The sequence below is a fragment of the Hyaena hyaena genome, unplaced genomic scaffold, assembly GCF_003009895.1.
Source record: "Hyaena hyaena isolate Hyena2069 unplaced genomic scaffold, ASM300989v1 scaffold_38, whole genome shotgun sequence".
NCBI classification, from domain to species: Eukaryota; Metazoa; Chordata; class Mammalia; order Carnivora; family Hyaenidae; genus Hyaena; species Hyaena hyaena.
Window position 1 is genome coordinate 4695772 of NW_024080670.1, and position 20586 is coordinate 4716357.

A 20586-nucleotide genomic window follows, 5' to 3' on the forward strand; every position below is an offset into this window, starting at 1 on the left:
GAGGCTCAGAGAGGTGCAGTTAGTGAGGAAGTGCCACAGCCAGGATTTGAACCGGGTCCATGGCCCTTCGCCACCTCACCCTTCTGCACTTGAGCTAGGCTTCCCCTGCCTCAATTGTGGAGGGGGTCACAGTCTCGAAACCACAGCGGCAGGTCTCTGTTTCTATTCTCTGGCTCTCCTGTGCTCAGAGGGAGGCAGCACGACACAGGAGAATGGGGGCCAGAAGACCCACTTCTGAGATCTGGGCCAACTCCTCCCCCAGGCCCTGGGTGTCTGGTTTGAGAAGACGCTCAATCTGGTGATGTCCTACGTCCCTCCGGAGCTTCACACCCTGGCCCTCTACACGTGCCCCGCTCCTTTTACTGCCTCACTTGCCTCCACCCCGTAGTCTGGCCCCCCACACGATCGGGGTCTGTCCTCTCTGAGCTCGATGAAGATTTTCTTCTCCCCAAAACCGAAGACCTCTGGCCAATGTGCACCTCCGCCCAGCTCCCCAGCGCCCCTGACAGGTGGCATCTCCTCCCTCTGCCCCCTCTCCCACCTCAGATTCTTCTTCCACATCTAGGCCCTTCCCTCACTTAGCAAAACACTCATCTTTTTTTTTAAAAAAAAATTTTTTTTTTAATGCTTTTTATTTATTTCTAGGAGAGAGAGAGACAGCGTGAGCAGGGGAGGGTCAGAGAGAGAGGGAGTCACAGACTGAAACAGGCTCCAGGCTCTGAGCTGGCTGTCAGCACAGAGCCCGACGCGGGGCTCGAACCCACGAACCGCGAGATCATGACCTGAGCGAAAGTTGGATGCTTAACCGACTAAGCCACCCAGGCGCCCCGCAAAACACTCATCTTTTGTAGCCTCCTTCTGAGCTCAAAATCCCTAACTCTCCTACTTCAGGCACACGTTCCCCTCAGAGCTCCTGGCTCACATTTCTAAGTCTCTCCTTCTTGTTCTTGACCCCACAGATGCCACATCCAAGTCACTGAGAGGCAGGAGGCGGTGCAGGGGAGCGGGTGGGAGCGTGGACTCTGGTCAGGGAGACCTGAGGTAAGATCCTGCCCACACCACTTACTGCCTCGGTCGCTTGGGGCAAACAGCTTAACCTCTGGCCCCGGGTCTTCACCTGTAAAAGTGGTAATAGGATAAAACTCGCTTTGCTGGAGGGTAACGAGAATTCCATAAGACAAAGCAGCGAGCGCACAATCAACACTCTTAACTTTCCCTCACACACGACTACCTTCCTTGAAAACCTCCTCCTTTGGGCGAGCAGTGCTAGCCCCAGAGTTGGGGCACCCCCACACCCCAGAGCCCAACAGCATCCTCTCTCAGGGTCCCTCAGGGGTCTTCTGGGTCCCTGCGCTCACCCCAGGCGGGGCCAGACCTCCCCAGGACGGAGCATGGGCCCCATCTCCTTCAGCCCGTCTCTCCAGCCCCTTCCAGAGGCTATGCTGCCCAGGGCCCCCGGGGCTCCTCCGGTAGCCCCCCTGCCCCGCAGTCCCCCTCTTCGCTGTCATCCACACCGCTGGGCTGAGCCCTCACTGGCCACCCTCAGCCAGGGCCTCTGCCTTGGCTCCGGCTTCCCTCCAGCAGAACGCCTGCCCCCTCCCGTCCTCAGCTGGCGCTGTGCACCTATGCCACGAAGCCTGCAGAAATGAACAAGGCAGGGCTCCGCCGCTCAAGAAAAATCCAGTAAATACATAAAACAAGGTACAATGAGGCAAATGCCATAAGCAAGAGTTGCGGGTGCTTTAGAGCGGGCGGGAGTCGCGAGGCTCAGAGGTCAAACACCAGCTCTGGGAGCAGAAAGACTTGAGGGTCAAATCCCAGACATTTCTTCCTCTGCTGTGTATCAGATCTCTCTATTTTTATCATGTGCATATTGTGTGTCACTGTCTGATGCTCACTTATTTGTCCGTTTATTGAGCCCTCCTCCCTGGGAGAACATGAGCTTTGTGAAGCCGTGGCCTCGCCTGTAGATGCTCAGCGCCTAGCCTGGGCCTGGCACAGGGCAGGTGCAGGGCAGATACTCCGCGAATGCAGGACTGAATACAGGACATCTTTGTAGCCTGGCCCCCCGCCCCCCCTCATGTCATGCCTTGGGACATGGCTGTGGAGGCTATAGCAGGCTGCGGGTTAAGGGCACAACCTTCAGAGTCAGATAGCCTGGGTCCGAGTCCTGTCTCTGCTACTTTTACTAGCTGCGTGGTTTTGGGTAAGTGTGTGCCTCCTCCGATCTGAGCCTCAGTTTCCTTTTCTGCAAAAGTGGGGACGTGAACAGTACATTCCCTGCAGGCTGTCGGGCACATTTTGTGAGATAACACTTACAAAGTGCTCTGGCGCGGGGCCTGGGAAACAGAAGTGGTCATTCAGTGGTGGCTCTGTTTCTTATAATTATGGGAGGGTTAACTATAGTGGGAGAGGCAGGCCAGGCCAGCCTGTTCGCCTAGAGGCGGGGCTTGTCTGTGTGCTTGGGTAGGGGTGGGAGAGGCGGGTGGCAGGGACAGAGTAGAGGAAGTTCAGGCAGCCTTCTGGGCCAAGGTCCGAGCTCGGTGGCAGCAGACACACACCAGGGACGTGGCTGGCACGTGGGAGGTCTCTGGTGGTGGTGGTGGTGCGGGGGGGTCCCAGGTCTGTGCTGACTGGTGGAGCAGCACAGCCGTGTTTGGAGCTTCAGGCTCTGGGGCAGGCAATGGTGAAGCTCTGGTCACGGGGCTGGCCCTCAGGGATACAACAGCTTGGACTGAATCATTTCTTCCTTGGGCACTCCTTGGCATTGTTCAGACCTCTGTTAACACTTAGCACAGTGAGACCTATTTCATGCTTCAATACGTATGTCGGTCTCCCTAGGGGAAGGGCCTGGTGGGAGTCAGTCTCCGTAACATTGTTTCTCGATCTGGTGAGGACATCAGAATCAACTAGAGAGCTTTAAAAAAATATATTCTGGGGGACGCCTGGGCGGCTCAGTCAGTCAAGTATCCGACTTTGGCTCAGGTCATGATCTCATGGTTTATGAGTTCGAGGCCCACATCAGGCCCTCTGCTGTTAGCGCAGAGCTCGCTTGGGATCCTCTGTCTTCCTCTTTCCCTGCCCCTGCCCTGCTTGTGGGTGCACACACATACACACACACACACTCTCTCTCTCAAAAAAAAAAAAAAAAACATACATTAAACAAAAAGGGAGTTAGAGGCACCTGGGTGGCTCAATCGGTTAAGTGTCCGACTTTGGCTCAGGTCATGATCTGGTTTGTGAATTCAAGCCCCATGTTGGGCTCTGTGCTGACAGCTCAGAGCCTGGTGCTTCCTTCAGATTCTGTGTCTCGCCCTCTCTCTGCCCCTCCTCTGCTCGTGCTCTGTCTCTGTCTCTCAATAATAAGTAAAATGTTTAAAAAATTTAAAAAAGAGAGTTAAAAAATATATATATTCACTCTAGAGACCCTGTTCTAGTAGGTCTTGTGTAGGACACAGGTGTTAGCTTTTAATTTATTTGATTAAAAATAAGTCATTCACTTCATTGGCATTTTAGTATATGTGCTGCCGAAGCGAGCACCACTTCACTGGCATTTTAAAATGATAAAAGTAACCTATGGTGGTTGTGAAAATTCAAAACACAGCCTTGAAGCAAGCCAAGTTTGCATCCCACCGCCCCCAGCCCCAGCTGAAAGTGGGAACCACTGTCGGGTCAGTGTCCGGCCTTCCCGGGTGATTCTGGGGTGAGCACCCAACTGAGAGCCACTGGGTTCCGGACAGACGGTCAGATGGACACTCGGGCCCAGCAACTAAGCCAGGGACCCGGATCTCGTTACCACGTGGTTTGCTACTTCTAGAGGACGCCTTGGCTTCGGGGAGAGGCCAACGCCGGCTGCTGCAGCCGGGGCAGCAGGTCACCACAGGCCTACTGGCAAAATGAACGTGATGTTGACGGTCAGATGGCTACTTTGGTGCTTCTTAAACACCTCCTCTCTTGACCCAGGGTTCTCTTAGTCCCTGAGGAGGGGCTGAAGGCTGAAATGGGATTGAACGGGCTTGGCTGAGAAGAGAAGAGAAACGGAGGCCGCAAACTAGGCCAGAAATTCTACACGGTGCACAGGGCAGCAGTGTGAGTAACCCGAATCACCCGGAAATGCCCAGTGACTGCGGGGAGGTCGGCCTCTCTCAGTCCTGCCTGCGTAGCACGGGGGCCTGGGTCGCAGGAACATTTTGGGGAAAAGCCAGGCCGCCTCCTGCAGGCCGTTCCTGACTGGCTATGGGAAAACACTGTGTTCATTACCTTGGTCCTTTCTCTAGGGCTTATTTTTCCAATTAGATAGTAAATTCCTTGTAAAGGTGAGTTGCTGTGTCTGGGCATCCACCGACACTCAGCAGCTGGGGGTGGACCAGAGGATGGAAAGTGCACCCTGGCCCACTCAGATCGAGGGAGGGCTTTACTATTTTATATTTTATTTTATTTTTTAAAGATTTTCTCTTAGGGAAAAAGCTCAGTAACTTAGCTTTTAAAAGCATATTGAAGAAAAGACGGAACATTTTAGAATTATTCCTGTTAGCTTTCAGAAAAACGAAGCACAGGGGTCACCCAAGAAAACCGCCTTTAACCCGATTTTTCCTGGGCGTTAAGATGAAAAAAGAAAATCCACAAACACCAATGAATTATCAGGGTATTAAATAGAAGTAAACAGTAGTTACTAGCAGAAAAAGCATGTGAAGTCTTTGGAAACTAGTGGCCAGGGAAGAGGCTGATTGAACAAAGACTTGCCGCCTCATGATTTTTCTAGCTCCTTTGGCTGGTCACACAGAGGCTCAGAAAAGCAAGCAGGGCAAGAACTTTTCAAGCCCAACTGGGCCTTCTGTCCTTAGACGCTGGAAGGGGTCACGGGTTCCCAGTTGCTGGGGAGGAGGAGCAGCTCTCCTGGCTTTAAATGAGGAAGAGTTTCAGGCCAGACTCGTTCTACTAGGTCTATATTGGCATCATCTGGAAAGACTTAAAATAAGACTGAAAACGTACTGATTCCCACATACCACACACCTAGAAATTCTGATTTAATTGACCTGGGGTGGGGTTGGAGCACCGATCATTTTAAAGCTTTCCAGGAAGTTACAGTCACGGAGGAAAGCAGTGTGTGCTGGTGGTTCCAAGATGTGGCTGAACATTAGAGGCACCTGAGGATCATTTAAAACATTCCAAAGCTTCCCCCCACCTCCACCACCAGGCCAGAGCCCAGCAATATCTGGGGCTGGGACCCAGGCACTGGCAGCTTTTTCTTTTTTCTTTTTTTAATGCTTTTATTTGCTTCTGAGAGATAGAGAGAGAGAGAAAGAGAGAAAGAGAGAGAGAGAGAGAAAGAGAGAGAGAGAGAGAGAGGAGGCAGGGAGAAAGAGAGAGAGAGAGAACAAGCAGAGGAGGGGCAAAGAGAGAGGGAGACACAGAATGAGAAGCAGACTCCAGGCTCTGAGCTGTCAGCACAGAGCCTGATGTGGGGATCGAACTCGTGAACTGTGAGATCATGACCTGAGCCGAAGTCTGATGCTTATAACACTGACCCACCCAGACACCCCCATCGGCAGCTTTTAAAGCTCCTCAGAGGACTTCAACTGCAGATACATTTGGGCATCGCCAATATATGTATATATAAGAGAAATGACAGATGATCTGTGATTGATAATTGTTGAAGAAGTTCTCCTAATTCTATCTAGATATTTTTTCCTCTCTGATTTTTCTATTTCTTTTTCAATATTTCTTTATTTTGAGAGAGAGTGAGAGTGCCCAAGATGGGGAGGGGTGGAGAGAGAGGGAGACACAGAATTCCAAGCAGGCTCTGTGTTGTCAGTGCAGAGCCCAGCCCAACTTGGAGCTCCATCTCATGAACTATGAGATCATGACCTGAGCTGAAATCAAGAGTCAGATGCTTAACCAACTGAGCCACCCAGGCGCCCCATGAGTTTTCTATTTCTTAAAATCTTGCTCTCAGTTGGTGTTAAGTTTTCTTAATACCATAACTGGCAATTTTTATGAGTATTTGGGTAGTGCCCAAATATTGCATTTTAAAAATCTCTTTTAAACCATAATCTTGTATTTTTTAAATCTCTTGTAAAGCATAATTGGGAAGAATTCTGCCATTTCTTGGACCTAGCGGAACAGGGCTGGCGTACGCCTGTGGGTCTGGAAGTCCTCATCAGAACTACGTTCTCCCTGGGGGTAATGGCCCCACTCCACAGCGTCCTCGGTACCTAAGCCGGAGAGTTGCCTGTGCACATGCGAGCCTCAGGACTCCAGCGTTATCCAGCCTCACCCTGTGTGACAGGCATAAACAGCCAAAGAGCTCTTCGATCTGCTGTGTCAGAACAGGGCGGTGCCAGTGACAGGCCACGGGGGCTCATGCTAGTGAGTGCTCGCTACCTCCAGGGGCTCTGGTGTTCCGAGTTCGAACCCCACCCAGTCATTTTCGGCATTTGAGTGCGGCTGCTGGTGGGGCCTGGATCCCGTCCACACCCAGGACGTCCCTGCGCTCTGGGCAGCTCAGGCTGGAGGCAGACACTCCTGCTCTCTCCTCAGGTGTCCTGTCCCTTCCTCCTTTCCTAGGGGGCCTTTTCAGGGACAGAGACCCGCTCCAGCCACCTGGTCTCCAAGCTGTGAGTCTGCAGGGCCACGGGGAGAAGGAGGCTCTTCCGGTGTGAATGGCCAAACAGATGTTCTCATTCGGTAGCTACTTATGTTGAGCTTTTTGACCCTTCACTTCTCCTTTATGACGGAGGACGGAATGGCAGGGGGAGACATGGGAAGGCCGAGCAGGGCAATGGGGCAATTAGATTAGACTGAACCACTTTGAGCAACAGCAGCGACAACTTCACGTGGCGCAGCACACAGAGGATATCACGACTTAGTCCTGGTGAGTTAGACGTCGTTTTAAAGACATCCTAGTCATGGGGGTGCCTGAGGGGCTCAGTCGGTTAAGCGTCTGACTTCAGCTCAGGTCATGATCTCAAGGTTTGTGGGTTCGAGCCCCGTGTCGGGCTCTGTGCTGACAGCTCAGAGCCTGGAACCTGCTTTGGATTCTGTGTCTCTCTCCCTCCCTCCCCACATTCTGTCTGTCTCTCTCTCTCAAAAAAATGAGCATTAAAAAAAATTGTTAAAAAAAAAGACATCCTAATGATGGCATCGCGAGGTTGGAAGATGCACTCCTAGTCTTCTTCGATTTTCACTTGCCTCTACACCTGTCAACTCACCCTGTTGGCCTCCACGTGGTGCAGCCGGAAGGCCTCCCCCGTGCTCTCGTTCACCACATCGAACTGGTGTCGGTAAGCCACACAGATGAGGTTGTCGCTCTCTTCGGTTGGCCCATCAACTAAGGTCATCACCGCGGGAGAGTCGGACAGACAGATCTCCTGTGTGGGTGATGAGGACATGGGAGAAGGGGTCAGGACACACAGCAGCCATTTTCATATCAGCCCTCCCCACCCCCGCCCCGCCTGCCCCCCCTCCATGCAGCAGAGGGTCCCCTCCCAGGGCAGGGAAGGCGGGGACAGGGAAAGAAGGGCAGAGACTGTACCTGACTCCCCCCTCCCACAACCTGTCCTCAAAACCCACACCTAGCAAAACTCATTCAACAGTACGGTCCATGTTAGCCCTCAGGTGGTCCAGCCCTGTCCTGGGATTTAATCACCATAAAAAAATAATAATGGCTAATCTTGTTGAGCACTTAACTCAGTGCCAGGCACTGTTCTCACTGAATCCTCACAACCTTATGAAATAGGTAAGGTTTTCTTCTATTTTACAGATAAGGAAACTAAAACTTGAGGGTCACATGACTTGCCTACATTAGCATAGCTTCTACGTGGTGGAGACAAGATTTGAGCTCAGGAGAGCCGATACTCCACAAAAACGTACATGTTCTTCATAAACAGTCACTAAGATTGTTAATTACTGTATTAAGAAGATTAACACCTAATTAGAGCCAGACTTTTCACTTGTTTTAACTTAACTGTCAGGCTGTTCTGTCCACTTAAATTGAATATTAGCCAAAATGGATATGTATAATTCAGGAGGCTTTAATTCTGGCAAAAATAATTGCTCAGCTCGTCTATAGGTGAAGTTTGCCTTAGGAGCCAACATGTGACACAGTTCACATAATATATGCCAACATTTTTAGAAAATGTTTTTATTTATTTCTGAGAGAGAGAGAGACAGAGAGACAGAGAGACAGACAGTGCAAGCAGGGGAGGGTCAGAGAGAGAGGGAGACAAAGAATCTGAAGCAGGCTCCAGGCTCTGAGTTGTCAGCACAGAGCCCAATACGGGGCTTGAACCCACGAACCGTGAGATCAAGACCTGAGCTGAAGTCAGACGCTTAACTGATAGAGCCCCCAGGCGGCCCATGCCAACATTTTTAAAAAGGGAAGAGACAGTAAGAGCAGGAAAGGGATGGGGCCCTCAAGGCTGCTTCTCTTCAAGGTCCCACCCATGGAGGATCCGTAAATCCTACGAAGGCAGGCCCGGCAGTTTCTGAGGCCACCAGAGCCACCACCGTCTCTTGCTAGGACGCTGTGTTAGCCTCTCAGAGGGCCTCCTTCTATCTGCTCAGGGCTCCCCCATACTCTTTTCTGTCCAGCAGCCAAAAAAATCTTTGCAAAGCATGTCACTTCGCTGCTTCAAACCTTCCAGTGGCCGCCCCTTCTCCCTCAGAGTCGAGGTCAAAGTCCTAGCAACGGCCTTCAGGGCTCTCTGACCTCCCCGCCTTGTTCCCTCGGCTCCAGCCACTGCGGCCTCTTGACTGCGCCTTGAACAGGGCCTCGGGTCCTTAGCTGGCTGCTCCTTCTGCCTGGAACCCCCTTGCCCCAGATACCCTCATCACCTCCTCTCGTATTTCCCTGGATCTCTGCTCGAAGGCAACCTTTTCAGAGAGGGCTTCTGGGACATTCTTTCTAGAGCAATCCCCCCATCACCACTCATTGTCCTCTCCACCCTCAATCCACTTTAACGTTATCCTCCTCAGAACCCACCGGATTTTTTCCTCCTTTAGATCATCCTGCAACAACAAAGCTACCTCCACGAGAAGACTACTTGTTCACTGCTGTGGCCCTGTGGCCCTCTGCCTAGGACAGTGCCTGTGGGTGCTCACTGGCACCAACGGACTGGACGGAGTGGGCGGGGAGGCCCAATGCCATAGTCCTCTGGGGAAACCAGGGCAGCCGACGAGGGTTCCCCAGCTGGCGACTGAGCCGCAAGCCAACCCCTGTGGGTGACAGGCTCCGGGAGGGAGGAGAGAGTCGGCCCCGTGACACCGGGGCCCGGAGAGAGGGGATGTGAAGAGTAGGCCTACCCTGATGTACTGGAATTCCTCCACAGGGGACTCGGGCAGGGGAGACAGCAGCGAGATGCCGGCGGCCCCGCCCGGCTTGTTGTGTTTCCTCGTGATCAAGAGCAGTTTATTCCGGATGGCCACCACGATCCTCAGTTCCCTGCTGTGGTGAGTGTTGATGGCATACAAGTGGCAGCCTGGGAAGAGAAACAAGTGATGCTGAATACAGGATGGGGGCCTGGAAGCGCCCAGGCTCCGATACCTGAGAACCCTGGAAATGAAGTGTGACTTGGGGAGGGGGGAAATGCCTGAGAACGTTCCAGAAACCAGGCATGACAGAGATGTGAGATACAAGGTAGGTAGAACTTCAGGAAAATTAAGCAAGTCATATGCCCCGGCACCATATGAATGAGAGCGGCCCGTGAGTGGAGCGTCAGAAACCAGATGCCAAAAGTCTCTCTTTGCAGATGTGTGACCAGAACTTACCTTACCTTCAAAACTCGTCACGCAAGGCCTACACTTTCCTCTAAGCCTCCACATGTTGTTCTATCTCTCAGGCTGCTCTCTCTCTCTCTCTCTTTAAATATTTGTTTATTTTTGAGAGAGAGAGCCTGATGCAGGGCTTGGAGTCACAAGCTGCGCCGTGAGATCATGACCTTAGCCAAAGTCGGACGCTTAACAGACTGAGCCGCCCAGGCGCCCCTCAGGCTTCTCTCAGGTGAACAACTATCTTGGGGACGTCTCTGAGGAAAAACTCACGCGTTCTCATTCCCAGGGAAATCCGGGCAGTTGGAGGGAAAAAAAAGAATCCACTGAACAGAAATCACCAAAATTACGAAGACTCCAGTCACCTTTTGTTTTCTCCAGCTTGTTGTCCCTGCAGTCGCACTTGCCCTTCACGGCCTGTTTGCCCTCGATGGCCTTGTGCACAGCGCTGAGCCGGAAGACAAAGAGGCGGGAGTCTTTCCCTGTGAGATAAAGAAGGTGGAGGAGGAGATGGATGGGAAGACGGGAAGATGGTGCAGGCAAGCTACTGCCACAGAACGAGGAGCTGGGGTGTCCCAGAACTGGGGAGAAACCCCAGCAGTGCACTGAAGGGTGGGCCCCCCACCCCCCCACCGTCCCCTCCTCAGAGAACAAAGGGTCACCTGGGCACCCAGAGCACCGAGCACCTGGGAAGCAGTTGCTGGCACGACCCATGCAGTCAGACCCTTGTGACCCTCACGGTCGGCCACAGCAGGCCACACGCTTCCCCCCCTCGCAAGGGATGCCACCGGGAAGGGGAACATCACCTTTGTCAGCTCTGAGGATCAGAAGGTCCAGGGTCTCCAGCACATGCATCTGTTTTACTGGCAGGGTTTTGTCGAACACGGGCACTGACGGAAGGTCATCTGGAAGAGGAGACGCAGTCACCCTGACCCTGTACCCAGCCTGCGCGTTCAGAGCCTGTATTACATGCCTGTGAGTGGTCCTGGGCCCCAGTTCTCTCTAGGCAGGGAAGGTCAGCTTCTGGAATGGTCGTAAGGTCTATACAATAAGTTCCAACCCTTTCCTCTCAGCTCAGGGAGAAGGATGGACATTCCTTCCTCTCTACAGGGAGCAGGGCGGCAGGGCCTCAGGACCATCATCTTCTCTTCCATACTCAGCAGAGAAAAAGCAGCATCTCTCCATCCCAGTTTTTTACTGGGACTGAACAGCAAGTTAAAAAAAATAAAATAAGAAGCTCAGCCATTTCTCTTAAGGGTTTTCTTATTTTCATGTATTTGAAATTGCATCATTTCTTACATGATTTTGTCTCTCTCTCCAGAAAGCAAAATTAAAATTTCCTTTTGTATTTAAAACAAATATAGACACACCCTATTCCATGCCCTTGTCTCCATCGATGGGAGCTGACCTACAAATTTTCAGTATTTCTCTGTAGAGGAATATGAAATCTCCTTTTTAGACAAAAATAAGAGAGAAATGTCAATGAAGCTGCTGAGATGATAGGAAAAACTAACTGTAATGGGAATGTTCAGGAAGATGTCAGGTAAATGGCTGATCAGAGACTGCAATGATACTTAGGGTTTGTTTTTAAGCTTACTTACTGGGGAAGTAAATTGCTAGCAATTACTTTGTTCCTGAGGGACCCCAGGACATGGACATGGAGGGGCCCCAGGACATGCTAAGACTCTTTCATGAGCAAAGGGTCTGCTCTGAGCCTGCTGTAGAATCAGCGCAAGGCAAAGTGGTCCTGGTGTGGACAGTTCAGGCAGAAGTGGCTTCTTATCTGTGCTTTGTCTGACATTTAGATCTTCAAGAGTTCCTTGTGGGTTTGGGTTTGTTTCTTTGGTTACCGTTGAGGTGCGTGGGGCCCTGAGGGTCTTGGCTCTTCTAGAAATTTCTGGTTCGGAGTTCATCCCTCCCTGGATGGTGCCCAGGAGAGAACAGACTTTTGCTGTTGGGCCAGGGTTAATAAGTGCCTCACAAGGGACGGCTTACCAGGACTGTAAGGAATTCATGCACGAAGAAGCACTTCATTTGACATTTAAGATAAAGGGACACCGTGTAGCAGCCCACCCATCTACAGAACAAATTAGCATTTTTTCTCCATCAGATCTTCCGCAGGTGGCTGAATAGGTTTCTATTCGTAGCTAAGGAAGGAGGGGGAAGCAGGGATATGAGAAACTGACATGTGACTTTGAGGGCTGTTTCACTGCCATGTTCTCCTTGTAATCTCTTTACGAAGTCTCTTCGAGCTGGCTTTTCTATGACTGCAACCCCAAAACAAACAGTGGGAGCGTATTTAATCAGTGTTTAGTCTGCCTTCAAGGTAGCTTTTGCTGCACTTAGAATACAAAGGATCTTGAGTTTTAATAATGACCTTGAAAGGAGCAGACTCTCAAGGGGGTGGGTCTAATACAATTAAGCAGACGCTAATGGGGACAGAGTGGAACCTGGCCTGAAAGGAAATGGAGAGGTTCGCTCATGGAAACAATTCATAATGTGATTAAGTATCGACAAGAAAAAAGGTAAACAAAGAAATAACAGGAGAATGATGGCTTCCAAGCACAAGGAGGACTACAAAGAAAGCCTTGAGGGTTATTCTCTTCTTAACAAAAGTGAACAGGGGGCGCAGTGCTGTGCACCCAGGAAATGAAAGCAATAATCTGAAGAAACAAATCCAAGCTCGAGGTGGGTGTATGTGGCTACCGTATGGGGAAGACAACGTCCTTCAAGGTGGAAGAAAAGAATTTCCTGGCACATTACAGGAATCCTTACATCTGACACCTCCATGAGATTTTGGATCCATAAAGATGAAAATATCAGAAGGGGATGTGGTGATCCTAGTTTGGATTTTACATAAAAAAAAAACAAACACAACACAACAACAAAAAAAAACCCCAACAACCAGAAGCAGAGATCTCTAATAGAATTTTTTTGTTAGTGGTGTTTTCAGGCAAGCCTTACAAACAGTCACTGTAAAGCATATTTTTCTCATTCCTAAAAACAACAAAAAGGTAGACTTTAACATTCTTTCGATCAGAACATAATTATTTGCTCGAGGCTACATTTTTTTTTTTTAAATCTGTGTTAGGGTAAAGACAATAACATTGGTAAAGTTTAATTTGATTTAAGTAAAATGTAGTTGGTTTAGTGGAAAGAGTGTTGGGCTAGGAATCACCTCTGGGTTCTAGTCCCAGATGTGCCACTGACCAGCTGTGTGATCTTGGGCAAGTCACATCATTTCTTTAGTTTTTTTCACCTATAAAACTAAGAGATGAGACTAAACGTCTATAGTCTGTTATTGCTTTTTTTTTTTTAAATAAGTTATTTTATTTGGCTGCACCTTTGGCAAAATCTATGAATTTTGTTACCTTTTAGCACGTTCAGAGGAATATTGTAAAGGTAATAGCTTCTGTTTACTAAATACCTACTCTGTGCCAGACATTGCTCTAAACGTTTAACACAGGTAATATAATCTCCACCATCCCTTCCAGTCAGGATCATCTTTCCCATTTGATTTCATCAGTTTTCATTATTGTAAACTAGTTTTCAGCCGCTTAAAAAATTCTCCCCGTTTCCGACAGACCTGAAGCTCACAGAGGTTAAGTTCTCTTCCAGAACACAAAGATTCTCTAATGGTTTTCTAGTTTGTGTATTAAATATTTCATTTCAATTCTCCGCTTACAAATTTTAGATTATCTGCCTTTTAGTAAATGAGTTATATATGCAATTATATAGTTATATACACATATATTTAGATAATGACAATATGGACACACAACTGAAATACACATCAAGAGTAACAGATGAAGTCTGAAATAAATCCATTATAAAGCCTGGTCCACCTCTCCTGTCTTCCCACAGGAGGCACCCAGCACAGAGCCGGCACAGGGCAGGCACTTAGGAAACCTGCTGACAGGGTCTGAGGAGGGAATGAGGTCTTGGCTAGGGGGGTGGAGATGATGCCGTTTTAGGCATCTCTCAGTGTTGGCTTTCTGAATCTCATAAAACAGTCCGGTAACTGAGACTCGGTAGCCTGTGTCTGTGCTGTGGACAGCGGGCCCTTGGAAGCCACTTGGAAGCCCTTGGAAGACTCTGTGCCCATGGTTCCCTCTGAAGCCTCAGGAGGTGACTTGCTACCAGTGTTTAATCCCTTTGACATTCACCGGGAGTCTGGAAAAGTCCAAAGGGGCCTCCTGTTGGAAGGGACCACACGGTAGAGTCTAAATGAAATCCCCATCAGAAAGTGAACTCTGTCCACAGCCTCCTCCCCAAGGGCACGTCCCATGGCGGCTGATCTGTGGGGACAGGGACAGGACTGCCTCCCCAGACACAGCGATCCACCTGGTTGTCAGAAAGTTTGAGTTTATATTGAGTTGAAAGGTGTCTTCCTGTCAAAATCTGTTCCGACAGCCATCCTAAACGGGTTATCTAAATTCTTATTATTTGTTTTGGACAACGAATACTTTCTGAATCAGAAACCTTTAAAAAAAAAAAAAAAAAAGGAGCTTTGATGGAGGGCGTGTCCCTGAGATGGGGGCTTGAAATAACAAGGGTGTCCTTGTGGATTTAAGGAAAAATGTTGGAATCATGATAAGGTGTGGCCAAAAAGGAGATTCCTTTTGTGGGTAATTTGATGACTGCAGACTAAGGAGATTTGGGGAAGGGCTAAACCTGTCATGTGCGACTCACCCTCTGGCTTGCTTGTTCAGAATATATTCCCTCTGCTTGTCCTGAAAAGAAGGGGTTGATTTCGTAAGGAAAGGAAACCTTGCTCTGACCTTGCTGTGGATGACAGGTGACACGTTTATCTACAGGGAGTGGGCTGGCCGTCACCCATCTGAGAAGTGCTACAAGTTACACGAAGAAAGACATTTGAAGGACAGCTACTCACTAACCATCCACTAGCAAGACGCCAGCATCAGTGGAAACCAGCAAGGCCTGGCCCCAGGGATCCGCACACACGGCTTCGTGAGGAAAATTACTGCAGAAACACTGGGGCTCCCAAGGCTGCGAGGTGACAAAAGCATCGGAGAATAAGCGCACGGGAAAGAATACACCACGGCCCCTCAGATGGAAATGTACAGTACACCGCCTCCAACAGTGACCCACGCATACCCAAACTCGACTCTTTCTCTCTCTCTCTTTTTAGAGATTTTATTTTTAAGTAATCTCTACACCCAACGTGGGGCTTGAACTCACAACCGTGAGATCACGCATCACATGCTCTACTGACTGAGCCAGGCAGGCGCCCCTCAGTTGCCTTTCAAATACATATGCAGTAGGAAAAAAAGGGAAGTCCCACGTTTCTGGCACCATGACCGGCCTCTATATGTAACAACGCTCCTCAGGGGCAGTTGAAGCATTGGTAACGTCTTCCAAGCAAACATTTTTCTTTAGTACTTGAACTTGGACCAACTGCTGCCTATTTGTTTGGAGAATTCACATTAGGTCATCATAAAAGGGAGACGCATAGAGCTCTGCAAAAAAACCCTGATTCCTGTGTTGCTGGTTAGGTAAAATTATAAAGTCATACACAGGGCAAGAAGTTGATATTGCCTGGAACATGAAAATGCCTACTGACTCACTTAAGGCTACAGAAACAGGGTAAAGAAAAGAAAAATAACACCTGTTTGTAAGAATCTGGAAAGTGCTGTGGACAAACCTACTCGTGCTCCCCCACGTGACGTATTCATACCTTGTGAACTCTTCCCCTTAGTCTCATACTCGGTTTGGGTATCAGAGTTAGCCTCCCTCACAGCTGCCCCGGAGCTGTGTGGGGATGCCTGGGGCCAGGGGCATCATTCAGTGGGTTCTAGGTTATACCAGAATTAGGAACATTTTCAGGAGAGCCATTAGCTTCCCTCCAAAGCACGTGGCTTAGCCTCAAAGGACAGAGATGTTTTTGGAGCTTCTCAGGGACAAGGTAAAGGGTGATGTGTTTGTTTTTACTCTTAGCCAAACGTGCCACCTGGGGACAGAGCAAGACCCGGTGTGGGCACACGGGGGTGTGTCTGGGCACACGGGGGTGTATCTGTGCACACTGGGTGAACATGTGTTCATGTACTGAATGTAGAAGTGGTGGCTGTGAGGTCGCCTTCAAGGGTGTCACTTGGGATGAGGGTAAATATTACCGCTCTTAGGAAAGTGTGCTCTCCCTTTAAGAAACTCCCAAGCCTCCAAGTGAATCTCCTAATTGCCAAGACCAGGCTTAGGCTGTTCTGGAAAGATCACACAAAGAATGTGACGACATTTTACAACCTGGAAAGGGCTACACGGGTTCGGGCCATTAATTGGAATGGCATTTCCCTTAAGAAGATGATTGGAAATTCTGACTTTGTGACTTAGAGCAGGTGGCCATGAAGAAGCAAGGACATTGTAAATGTCAGCTGAGGCTGACGCGGACGCTTGGGTGTTAGGCAACACCGAGACTGAAAAACCAACTCTTGGTAACAAAACTTTCTCTGAGTGGAGGACACAAATTTGGAACATTTATACAGAACAGGGGGTTCTTAACCCAGAAGCTCTAAGGCTCCTAGGAGACCATCAAGAGCTTAAGGAGGTCTGTGAAATTATATTTGAGATGTTGTATACATGTGTCATGTGTACATTTTAATGAGCTAGTGTGTGTGGGTGGGTGGGTGGGGGTCCCCTGATTTCATGGGTTCTCAAAGGGTCTGGGGACTCCAAGTGCCCAAGGACATCAGGTATGAAGTGTCAGTGATATGAACTCAGGCCCAGTCCCATAGAGGCTCCGCTCGGAGGACTGATGACATGTGCATTGCTCTAGGCCCCCTCTGCCACGGGAGGGGCTTGGTGCAGACTCCACGGGGGGGCCAGAATGTGGCCTTCGGTCTTCCTGCCCGGGGGCACGACTCCTTGCTGGTCCCTCTAGGAATATTAACACAGCTCATGAAGTGATGGACGCCTCGAGGGCTTGATAAAGCCTCCTCTTGGGAAATAAAAACACTCCGGCCGCCGCAGTCCTGACTGCACCGAAGTCCACTAGGGCTTCTGGGGCCGCGTTTCTTCAAGGGCCTGCGTCCAACTGGTAGGTTATGCAGTGATGGAAAAAAACAGAAGCTCTTTCTTTGCCGTTCACTGGTGAACGAGTTAGCTTTCCACAGCCTTTCATTTTTTCGGATGCCTAAGAACTTCGTATCGAGAAGGTTACTGAATCTTGCTGGAATCTGGTATTTACAGGGCTCTTGGCAACAGTGCGGATTCTACCATTCACGCGAACACACGGATCGTGGGAGTTTGGACAACCTTTGGGGAAGATGCTTTCCCATCAGTCTGGCCTTAAATTGGTTGCGGTTTTCTAGCATCGCTTGTATTTTGAGCTCATCATTTCCCTGAAACCACATTTTACAGTGTGTTGGGGCTGCAATTCAGATGCAGATCATGTCTAGCTTGATCACCGAAGTAAATGCATTTGTAATTCTTCTGCTTTTATAACGGACACTTCTCTAGTGATGGGCTGTCCGTGGATTTGTCCCATTTAACTATCTGGTACATACCCGGGACACGGACAGAATTAAGTACATCGGGAATTGTTGTACAATACAAAATCATGCAGTTAATAAGTTTATATGCAACTTTATTGTTTTCTCTTCTGTTCATGATTACCACCCTAGTTTTTTATCTCCCCCAAGGAAAGTGGGAGTAAGAAGTAGATACAGAGGCCACAGAATGTCTGGGGTGGCTGAATGAACTATAGATTAAGCAGTGGTCTCTCAACTGTGGTCCTCTGACCAACAAGCATCAGTGTCACCTGGGAACTTGTCACAAATGCAAATTCTCGTGGCTCACCCCGGACACTCGGGGGGTGATGCTATACACACAAAAGCTTGGGACACACGGCTCTAGAGCTTTGCTGAGTGTGTCCAGGGACCCCGTGAGAGCCTGTTAGAGATGCAGAATCCCGGCTCCTCCCCAGAGCTCGTGAATGGGCCATGCGTTTGGTCACGAACATCCAGGAGGTCTGTACGCACACAAGGCTTAAGGAGCACTGCTCAGCCCTGTCTGCCTGGCCAGGCCTGGCCTACCAGCTCTGTTGTGTGTAAGCGCGCGATGGCATACACAACACGCTCTGCAAACTGGGGGCTCTCACTTACTGTTCCTCAACTTTATCTGGGGTCTCCCCAGAAGACCCAGCAACAGACAAGATATTCTCCTCCTGCCCCACACAGCTCCTCTGATGACAAAAGACATTCAAGGGAGAACTGGAGAGTATCATCAACTCACCTCTTTTTTACAGATCCCCGAAGCCACCAAGCTGGACGGAGCACCCCCTCTCACAATGGACTTCAGTTTTAGTGCCTTACAGGACAGAAATCTCTTTTAAAGTTTGTTAGCAAGCAGTAAAGGAGCAGTAGGTTCAGCACTTGTGATGTGAAACATGTTTAATAGAACAGGAGTAATTGTAGACTGAAGTTACAGGTTCCCGCACTGCCCTATCACCAAAGACACAGAGTGCAGCCAGCTGAATATGGTGAAGCCCTAAGGACAATGTCCCAGCCCCCAATGACCCCGAGGCCATCCTGTCATTTCAATTCATCAGCGTCTCCGTGCAGGGATTTCCACACTGGAGACTGAAAATGTCCTCAGGCCCCACCTCAAACTTGAGGAATCGGAGTCTTGGAAAGTAGAATCAGGGTGCCCCCGTCACAGCGTGCCTGTTTGGCGCAAAGTTACTTTTGCCTCTTAGCTCTCCGGGGTCACCCTGCTTGGTTCCCTCCTCTGGGTCAGACCCTTGGCTGCAGCTGGCCGCTCTCCTCTGTGCCGTGACAAGGGATCAAGGCAGAAAGCCGTGTCACCTCCCAGAACTGAGACATACTAATGTCAGGTGGGAATGAGGCAAAGGGGGAGCGGTTTCCTCCAAAAACTGGAATAAGATGCTAACAGCGAGCCACCTAATTATGAGGATCGCTTCCAAGCAGTGGAGGGGGCATTCGGGTCGATGAGGATGCCACTCCTCTGGGCTTACTCCTGGCCAGGGAGGAGTTCAAGGTGCTTTTCCCACATGGGCTCCTCACTCTTCAGAAAATGCCCAGGAGGTAGGCAAATGGTACACGCTCCTTAGACAAGAGAGAGCCCAGCCTGGGCCTTGGGGCTCCTACTTCTGCGGAAGCTTTGCTCCCCCCACCCCTACCCCTGCAGGGAGCCACGCCTACGTGGTTATCGAAAATCTCACTCGTGGTTTCCACGGTAATCCTAAGAGAAATTACAGAGCTCCCACGGGAGTATAAAGACATGAGATTCTTTGTAGGAAGGCCAGGAAGGAAGGGACACCCAACCACACATCTGGCCACAGAGGTTTCAGAATAAAACCCACCTGCCCTATTCTAACAAACTCTGCCTGGCGGGCCTCCTCTTTCTTCCGTGCGGACTTGGGCGATTCTGGCAAGACGTCACTAAAAGATCGTCTGTTCAGCATGTTCTAAAAGAGAAAAACAAGTTATGGGTTCCAAAGATGGTTGTCAAGTCCCAGCCTCTGGCCTCTCCTAGCGCACAAACCTATTTGTCCAAATGCTACTTCGACTTCTGTACCCGCTCACTCAAAAAGCACCTATGGGGCACGGGTGTGTGCCAGGGTCTGTGCTAGATGCTGGGGTAAAAGACGAACAGGGGGAGAGCCAGTGGCCCCGCCACTTACTAACTTCCTACCAGGCGATGGAGCCACCAGGCTGCTCTGCGGCTCCGGGGAAGCCATTCTGAGAGAGAGGCACCCCTCCCCCACCCGGAACAAAGTGTACTGAGTTCTGGGTGAATGGAGCCCCCTGGAATTGTTTAACTCTGTGACCCTCTCGGCAACTTTGGGCAAGCAAGTTAACTTCCGGGTCTTGGCATCTTTGTGTGGCTAATACCTGTCTCTGAGGCGTGTTATGAAGACCACGTGAGGAAGTGCGTGTGAGGTGCTTAGCACAGTGCTTGGGCACACACCCAGGAAATGTTAGTTCTCTTCCAGCGCAGAGTCAGAGAACAGGTACACTCTTCCAATCACCAAGTTCTGACTGAGCATCTGCTACTCTATCACGTGTGTGATGGAGGGAGGGGGGCGGTGATACACAGTCTGTCTTTGGGGAACACAGTCTAATGGGGGAGATGGATTAAGGAACGGATGTCATGACTGGCACATGGGAGAATGTCTATGCAGGGAAAATACATAGAGTATGAGAGCATCTAGTCTACGGCCATACAATCCTGAATGCGCCCGATGTTGTCTGATCTCGGAAGCTAAGCAGGGTCGGGCCTGGTTAGTACTTGGATGGGAGTAGGAGAGCGTCCAATATGGGGACTGGGCTTCACTGGGGGTTGGGGAAGGCCTGCCTCAGGCATCCATGTTTCAGCTGGGACCTGGGGGCACCATGTCTTCATCTTGGTGCCCTCTCTGCAATCCTCCCTGACTTTGGGGATAAAAGGGAATTGATGGATTAGTGATTATGGCTTCCTCTTTAGCACCTGGGGCTCGTCTGGCCCAATCCCTGCAAATAGGATGTACTGGCCAGCCGGAAGTCAAGGGGTACCTATAAAATGGCGGTGGTCCCTGTGCTGAAGGGAAAGGACCACCTGAGCACCAGCTCATTTGGATATTCTTCACTTCCCCAGGTAAGCACCTGAAACCTGGTGTTGCATGTATTTACACGCATCACGGGTAGTTCTTTTTGCTAGAGTTCATGAACGTAAGGAATCTAGGGGAGTCTCCCCTCTTGTGTGGAGCTTCCTTGTTAAAGGCATGGAATGCGTCTACACAGTAATACTTTCACTCTGCACCAATGAGCCCATGCATCTGGTGATCTCACATGGACTCGGGAG

At 50.0% G+C, this 20586-nt stretch overlaps 1 protein-coding gene across 2 annotated transcripts in view; it reads right to left on the minus strand.

Annotated features, from left to right (window-relative positions):
• GARNL3 (GTPase activating Rap/RanGAP domain like 3) overlaps positions 1-20586 on the minus strand; it is a 152960-nt gene that overhangs the window by 15085 nt on the left and 117289 nt on the right. For both annotated transcript variants that reach the window (XM_039229480.1, XM_039229479.1), the window contains exons 17-23: positions 19106-19210; positions 18016-18090; positions 14667-14778; positions 10575-10673; positions 10134-10250; positions 9304-9479; positions 7212-7370 (exon numbers count right to left, since the gene is read on the minus strand). In XM_039229480.1, coding sequence (XP_039085411.1) covers positions 7212-7370; positions 9304-9479; positions 10134-10250; positions 10575-10673; positions 14667-14778; positions 18016-18090; positions 19106-19210 — 843 coding nt within the window. The remainder of the gene's footprint in view (positions 1-7211; positions 7371-9303; positions 9480-10133; positions 10251-10574; positions 10674-14666; positions 14779-18015; positions 18091-19105; positions 19211-20586) is intronic.